The sequence below is a fragment of the Sardina pilchardus genome, chromosome 19 (assembly GCF_963854185.1).
Source record: "Sardina pilchardus chromosome 19, fSarPil1.1, whole genome shotgun sequence".
Taxonomy (NCBI): Eukaryota; Metazoa; Chordata; class Actinopteri; order Clupeiformes; family Clupeidae; genus Sardina; species Sardina pilchardus.
In genome coordinates, this window is record NC_085012.1 from 3,770,312 (window position 1) to 3,778,548 (window position 8,237).

At 38.5% G+C, this 8,237-nt stretch overlaps 1 protein-coding gene across 2 annotated transcripts; it reads right to left on the reverse strand.

Annotated features, from left to right (window-relative positions):
* Positions 1-321: 321 nt before the first annotated feature.
* On the reverse strand, positions 322-6,940 carry LOC134066096 (V-set domain-containing T-cell activation inhibitor 1-like). 2 transcript variants are annotated; one of them, XM_062521299.1, is made up of 6 exons: positions 6,699-6,940; positions 4,108-4,428; positions 3,688-3,945; positions 2,907-3,194; positions 2,000-2,101; positions 322-1,446 (listed from the first exon to the last, which is right to left on the reverse strand). In XM_062521299.1, exons 1-6 carry the CDS (start codon positions 6,757-6,759, stop codon positions 1,376-1,378), a joined length of 1,101 nt encoding a protein of 366 aa, XP_062377283.1. In that variant the 5' UTR covers positions 6,760-6,940; the 3' UTR covers positions 322-1,375. The 2 variants fall into 2 exon arrangements, with proteins under 2 accessions (XP_062377283.1, XP_062377282.1); XM_062521298.1 differs by having other exon boundaries at positions 1,994-2,101; positions 6,699-6,938.
* Between the last annotated feature and the right edge of the window lie 1,297 nt (positions 6,941-8,237).

Consider the following 8,237-nt stretch of genomic DNA (forward strand, 5'->3'; position numbering starts at 1 on the left):
TGTCAACTCAACGTATGTACTCCCAATAGTCCGAAAAATTTATCTAAAGTGCACTTCACTCCGGATTATCCCTTTAAAGGAAAGAAACTAACTGAAATTATTTGAAAGCTTTTAAGTAATACACTCAATAGGCCTAGGCCTAACAGAAAAATCTCCATACTCATACTGAAGAAGGGTGTCTTGACCAAAATGTGGGGCGATTACTTTTTTTTGGAAGAAGAACTGAGTACAACTGTTTCCTGTTTAAGAAAACAGGACAGCTAACATAAGATCATACAGTGTATATTGTGGGTGGTAAGAGAAGAGGAACCAACAGAACAATCAATAAAAATGTGTAATCAATTTATTGTTCATTCCAGAGAATGGTCATATCACATTTTACAAATTATATTGATTAAAATTACATCATGAAGCTGCCCAGTAATCCACACAATGTACTTTATACATAATACAGTGGAGCTCACAGTCAACACTTCAACCACTAACTTCTGTTATGAACTATTTATTTTAATCTCTAACCCTCCTTTTATAGTTCAAGCTGCCTATTGACAAGTTACATTGCAAGGATTTATAGGGTTTTAACATTAGAGCACATTTTCACATTTCAGGCAGTTTTAGATCTGACCATGAGAGGGCGATGCACGTATGTTAGAAATAGTGCCCTTCTGACCACCACACAGCAAAGATTTTTTTGTAATGACACACACTAAGATATTTGTGTCCTCTCTGAATGGAACAGGCTCAGCAACATGCCAAAGTTATCTGATAACACAAGCGCTCACAAAGTATCTCTTAACCCAGAAAACACAGAGCATTGTCGAAAAAAACCACAGCAGCATTTAGAAAATACATGTACAGTAGACACACAAAACATGTATAAAGCTCATTGGTTGTCATTCACAATCATTTAATGGCACATCAAAAACAACAAAAATGCAGCTTTGCTCTTGGTGCAGCTTCCTGAGTCACCTGTTTGGTATGTTGCTGCCTCTCAGTTTCGAGTCTAATAAAACTCTGCAGTATGAGACTCAAGTTACCTCCTGCTAGAATGCAGCGTAGTGATAGCCAGACCTGCTAAGTGTTGTGATTTCACATGATGATCACTATCCTCATCCCCATACAATAACTTTACAATCACTTTTTTTTTTTTTGTACAGCTCAGACACTTTGTTCAATCCTTCATTTTGTTCCACACAACAATGTGCAGCATTATAAAAAAATAAAATGATCAAACAATAGAAACATCATATAGTCTTCTGCTCAGACATACAGTAGTATGCTGTTTCCCTCAGATCCCCCTCTCTTGATGGTGCTCACCTCTTCCTCTGGTTTGTTCTGGAAGAATCACGTGATTTGCTTGCTATTTCCTTTTATTCTAAGATTGATTGCTGTTGTTCAGGCGTTGTGACTCGTGATCTTTCTTGTCTGTTTCAGATTTCTGCTTAGCTGTAAGATACCACAAACTAAGTCAGTACAACAAAAGCTATGACAAAACAAGAAGAGAAAAAAGTATGCATACAAATAACAAATTCATGTTTTAATGTTGCTGGCACACTGTTCTAGGTTAGACCTGGCCCTCTGCGATTAAGGCCTGAAGTGTTCAGTGACTAAACTGGGTGTTTACTAGTAGTATTGTTTTTGTAAACCCATTGAAGGGTTTAACTGTACAAAGTCAATGCATTTTGTTGAATTATAAACTGGTCTTTCAACAATTGTAGCAGTGTGCCATTTTCCTTACAGTGCATAACTCAATCCTTGGCTCAAATATTGAGAAAATCTCTGCCCCATATAATATGTTAAATTAGATAAATAATACATACATAGATAATAATGTAATATCATAATAGTAATACAAGCACATCTTCTGCGTATTAGGACAACTAAAGTAATTATGCCGATTGCTATGAAAACCTCTGCCCCTATAATGTGCTAAATTACATAAATTGTGATAGTACAATAATAATAATAATACAAGCACAACAGCAAACCTCACCTTCACCTTTTCTTTTGCATTGTAGAACAACTATGCCTACTATTACAAGGCCAACTATGACCACAGCCACAGGTACAGCTATTGCAGCTGGGTGAGTACCTCCAGAGCCTGAAAGAAAAATATTGATTATGCCAGCTATCACAAGTGTTTTTTTTTTTTATTTAAAAAATGCAATAATGCAATAGAATAGATTAGAAGTTTATTTTTTCCGTGGTAATGTTAGTTCCAGATTACTATCCTCTTTTGTATTCGGCGGTGACAATGTTAGTGGATTTGGCACCGCCCTGTCGTCCTTTCCAGATCCCACCCCAACACTCTCTCCCACTCACCTCCTGTCTGTCTCTATACTGTCTCATTTGTTTAAAGGCATAAAAGGCCAAAAAATATACTTTTAAAAAAAAAGTAAATGTTGGTAGATTTTTTTTAACAGAGAATGAATATACTGTATATGAATTATTGTATCCCTTTTAACAGTTGTGAGTTTTAGTTTTAAGTTGTGAAAGTCAGCAAAATGTTGATGCTGGGTGCAAGGAACTAAAGGTCTAAATACTTATTTCAAAAGCAAGTACTTTAACTCAAGTAAAATGTGGACATGGCCAATTTCATTTGTATTAGAGTAATATTTGACAAGGTGTTACTTTGAGTCAAGTAAAGGTAAAATGACATGATTTTATACAAATGGTATTGTACAATTGTTTAATATCAGTGTGTGATTCTCTTGGTTGGGGTGAAGTGAAGTTACAAGGCTGGTTCTTCATAGTAGGCTTGTCCCGATACAAGTTAGTCTACCATCAAAAGTATTCATTATAGTATTCATCTGACCAACTATAACAACCACAGCGCACACCCTGTTCTGATTTAAGTTTGAGTGGATATCAGCACACACTGGAGACCTGATGGCTGCTGTTTTTACCTCTTCCAGACTGCAGAAGGACTTCTGTTTGTTCAAAGTGTCTGAACTCGGTCGTAACTACTTCACAGCTGAATGTCCCACTCAAGGGTTTGAGGAGTTTAATTGTTGTTTCTTGGGGTGCATACTTCACATCGTGTCGCCATGTTTTGGACATTTGAACCTGACCGTCAAAGGTGAGTACTGTGTCCTTATTGAAGAGCCAGGTGAGTGTGAAGTCCTTGAGGTTTGTGTTTGGCCCTGGGACACTGCAGGGAATGACCAGTGCCTCACCTCCCTTAGCACTGAGGCCTGTGGTAAATCACAAATCTCAAATCAGTAAACATCTCCTCTCACCCCAAGTCACCACATCTAACTATCAGAATATACAGTACATGTGTGTAAAATCATATAGGGACAAATTGGATAGAGACATGAGATACTGAGATAGAGATATTGGGATTTATGGTGAGAGATGGATACATTTACACAAATGTGTTTGGGGAAGTGCAGCTGTTGTTCTTGAGTTGATAAAGAATGGGCAAATCTAACTGGCTCTAAAGGCCATTCCACACAGTCACTAAATAATCAGGTTATAGTGTCCTTCAGGAAGCGTTAGTGAAGGAAAGCTTCTCGCTAAAAAACACTGACTGTTCCTTCTTTTTACATGACTACAAAAGGAAAATACAGTAGTCTCTGTTATCATGTGCTGGCTCTACATTCTTTATCAAAGCAACATACATACAGTGGTGGCTGGTATTACTTTGGTCTGGATACGAAATCAACCAAACTGACACACACATACTCTGCTGTTTCAGTGATGATGTCCGTGTGATGTGCCCTGCTGTTACAGTGCAGATATAAGTGCTGTCGGACGTCTTCTGCACACTGCTCGCTATCGAGAACAAGCCCTGGGCATTTTGCTGGGTCTCAGGTGCCTTCTCTGGTTGTATCGGTGAGGGCGGGTCAGTAGACCAGGTGAGGGTGGGAGCCGGATAGAGGCCCTCAGAGCTGCATGTGAGTTTGTCACTGACCACTGTTATATCCACTGACTTGAATGAACCTGGAAGAAATGTTTATACTTAAACATGGAGACAACGCATACACTGACTTTTATCAGCCAGTCATGAATCTAAAACCTAGAAAACATATCATTTGTAAATATGTGTGATTATATATATAAATGTAATGTATAGTATAGATATATGTAGGAAAAGGGACATACCTTCCACGACCACTTTTACAAATTGCTCGTCATTCCCGTTTTTGGTGCTGGTGTAGCATTTGTACCTGCCCTCATCTTGTGTCTTCACGCCAGTTAACGAGAGTGAAACATTCCCAGAAGATATCTTGTCTGTAAATAAAGATGTCCTTCCACTATACGCTTTGTCCTGGAGTTTTAGTTGGTCCTTTCCGTGATAATAACTATGAACAGGATTATCACTGTTTTTAGTGTGGTACCAGTGGATCACCTCAATACCACCATGGGGTTCAATGGAACAAGGAAGGATGCAACGCTCAGAGATGATGCAGGTGACTTGAGTATCTAGAGGGGAGAACACAATCTCCAGTTTAGAGAAACAGTGATGGTAATTGAGCTACCAGTCAAGAGACCGCATTTCATCCATGTAATGCAGCTCTTATGATGCTCAACAGCTACCAGTCAAGAGACCACACTCCATCCATTACTATATCCAGCTCTTATGATGCTCAACAGGTGACTATGTTGTCATTTTTCATTCACACAAATCACTGACAGTCTGGAGGTCAAAACAAATATATAGGAGACCTTCATGTGTTAGTGTAAATATATGCACCAGAGAGGGTGAGACTTGCTTGGCAACATATAAACAACACAAAATAGTATGCGAAATATTTAAAAATGAATCGCACTATATCAGGCTGGTGTGTAGCATGATGCTGCACACACGTGAAATGGAATTGACACACGACACAATCGAACGCGTCATCGTTTTGATACATCTTCACTTTGGAGTGCGTTTGTAAAGATATCCGTTTGGGGGGGGTTAGAACTCCGTCTACGTGTAAACGAAAGGCCCAAACGCATACAAATGTATGCGTTTGTTCAAATATCTAGATACGCGTAAACAGGGCCTATAATTAATCAATAATTAAGGATCTTTGATATGCACCTTGAAAAACTGTGATTGATGTAGCTTTTCCACCTCCTTACAGCTGACTTACAAGTGTCTGGCATATGATATGGAAATGAAAATAAAACAAACTTCAGAACGTAGGGGGAGACCTGGAATGGTTGTAACATGGGACACCACCATTTCCACAAAGCAGGAATAATACTGTATATCAAAGTTCAAAGTTCAAAGTTTATTGTCATGTACTCATTAAAGTAATTTATAAGTAATACAATTCCTTGTGCTCAAGTGTCCATTAAACTACAGAAATAAATTGAAAAGAAAAATAAATAATTACAAAACAAAACAAAAAAAGAGGGGTAGGGGAGAACCAATGGACACCCAGGGGCAAGGAAAAACTCCCTTGTTCAGGAAGAATATGTATAATATGTGTGTGTGTATACATACAGTATATATACTGTATGTATATATTAGACATATGATCACCTCAGCGTTTACAAAATTGCACCACTATCCCACATGGTGATCTTTAAGCCTATAATGTTATGAAATGTTGACATTCAGTACAGTAAGAAGATTAAATGTTTCAGCAACTATTGTTTTGTACTTTTACTGTACATAGAACCACATGCCTCATATTAGTTTAAACTGTAGTCTCTGAGGCAAAACATGATGCATTTTACCCAAGCATAAACCAAAGCACTAGGCCAATACAGCCAGCTAAATTTGGCTGATGAGGGTTGGGGTAGGTTGAAGGTTATTAACACATCATGCACTAGCCAGTTTTGTGCAACATTGAATATTGAGACCAATTTACACAGAAAAGCACAAACACACACACACACACACACACACTAACACATACAGTATGCACTTCACACAAAGAATACATGCATTCGCCCACACATACAGGCTACTTTGGTAGTGGACATTCAGAGAGAAATAAATGAATAGACATTGCTCTCTTGTATTCATATGTAATGAATGTAAGCCTATTGTGAAGTTCTCATGTATTCTGAGGCCTTCTGCGATGTTATCTTGTTGTATTATATAAGCCTATTGCGATGTTCTCTTGTATTATAAGACTTTTGCAATGTTATCTTGTATTATAGGCCTATTGCGATGTTATCTTGTGTTCATAGGCATATTGTGATGTTCTTATGTATTCATATAGCTATTGCCATGCTCCCTTCCTTGTATCCTTAGGCAGCCTATTGCAATGCTCTCTTGCATTCAAAAGCTTAAGAAGTTGCCATGTTGATCTCACATCAATGTGAGGAAACGCAAAAGTATTTCTCTCAGTAAATCTCCACCCTGACTCTTTGCGGGCTCCGTGCTTACTAGTCTCATGCTGACTCTGACCAATAGAGGTAAATAGTTGACTTATAAACCCTGTTTAGTTCAGAGTTCAAAGCATAGGTTCAAAGGTGCACAGGAAAGCCTAGACTATTTTTATCTACACAATATGTGTTGAAGATTCTGTCGATATAACTGTGCATAGAGTTAAATGCTATTTTCAGTCATAATATTTGTAAAATACATTAACTGAAACTATCTGAAAGCAAGTAAAAATAAAGCAAGTAACCATTTACCAAAGATGATAAGGATTTAGTAGAAATAAATAGTGAATATAGAAATAAATGGAGAGTAAAAAACATATCGGGCAAACAAATTGTTATATTTGTATACTTTGGCTGCTTACCTTGACCTGTGGTTTTCAGAATCCAGAGCTGTATAACCAGGGTCACATATGACCAAGCCATAATCCTCCCTTACTGTATCACTCCCTTATCCTCCCTTATTTACTGTTTACCGAACAAAACAAAAAAAAAATCCTAACTAGTCATTGTTCAATAAAAAATACGCCAAATATTGTTCTAAATTCCATGAACATTCCGACCGGCACACCTACACTGTATCAGGACATGACTGGCACATGCCCACACACCTACATTATCAACGCATAACTGGGCCACAGGTAATGCCAACCTTTTTTTTTCACTGTGCACCTATTCAAGGGATACTGAATCACGAGGGCACATTTTTGTGGCTTTGAAGGCCCGCTGTAACCCAGCCCATCAAGACTTGTATGTGGTGTAGCAGCAGCGACACCTAGTGATTTAAATGCAAAAATGCATTTCACCTGTATCTTGTGATGAGATCTCCTGAATTGCACTACATTTTACATATGAGATCACCATGACAACTTCTGGATGCACACCATGATCTGTGAAATTCCACCAGTTGGGGGCGCTACAACTCCCCGATCTACAGTCTGATGGATTAACAGACAAAGCACAAGCAGGGTTCACACACGCACACGCACACGCACACGCACACGCACACGCACACGCACACGCACACACACACACACACACACACACACATATAATGTACACACACACACTTGGCTGTTTCCAATGCAGGAACTTGGGAGTCGTTTTAAAGGGCTTCGTACTAGAGTGGTAGATACTTTTGAGCAGCCCTGAAACTACTGGGTGGCCCCTGTATGTAAACAAGGCATGAAGGGAGTGAATGTGAGTCAACAAGCACCATTTTGTAAACCCACACACACACACACACACACACACACACACACACACACACACATTCACACACATTCACACACAAACAGACAGAGAGACAGACACACAGACACACACACACACACACACACACACACACACACACACACACACACACACACACACACACACACACACACACATATATATTCAAAAAAGGGCACATGGAACAAGATTTTGTTATCAATATACAGTATGTCATCTTTATTTATTTTGAATATTGAATTGCCCTTGTTCATACAAAATGTATTGTGTAATCTTACAGAAAATCTTACAGTATCCCTATACTATATCCCTGTAGCTGCAACCTGAGCTGACAGCTTTCTCTAGCAGTGGGCTAGTAGGCTTTGAATCAGAAAGGGATTTGGAAAGGTATGCAGCAAGCTTCAGATTATTCTCTCAAAATATAAGGATGTCCTTTATTACAGTAAGAGGTCAAAATGTATAGACCGCCAACCTACACTGCAGACTACAATTAACCTAATTTAATAAGCTAATTTCCCAAAGAAGTGACATGTTCTTATAGTATAATAAAACATTTGTTATTGCTGTAGCCTCTTGTAATATATGTATGCCTGGTCTTTTGTCATGCTTGACTGTCATTTGTGGCTATATCTCTTGTTTGTTTGGTTGATGCTTAAAGTGTTTTATGTCCT

Bases quoted from the DNA above. Each gene is read 5' to 3' on its own strand.
- LOC134066096 (XM_062521298.1), bottom strand. From the start codon at position 6,759: ATGGCTTGGTCATATGTGACCCTGGTTATACAGCTCTGGATTCTGAAA. The intron at 3,946-4,107 runs GTATGTCCCTTT...CATTTCTTCCAG, and splicing joins TGTAAAAGTGGTCGTGGAAG to GTTCATTCAAGTCAGTGGAT. The intron at 1,447-1,993 runs GTGAGGTTTGCT...GGTATCTTACAG, and splicing joins ATGCAAAAGAAAAGGTGAAG to CTAAGCAGAAATCTGAAACA.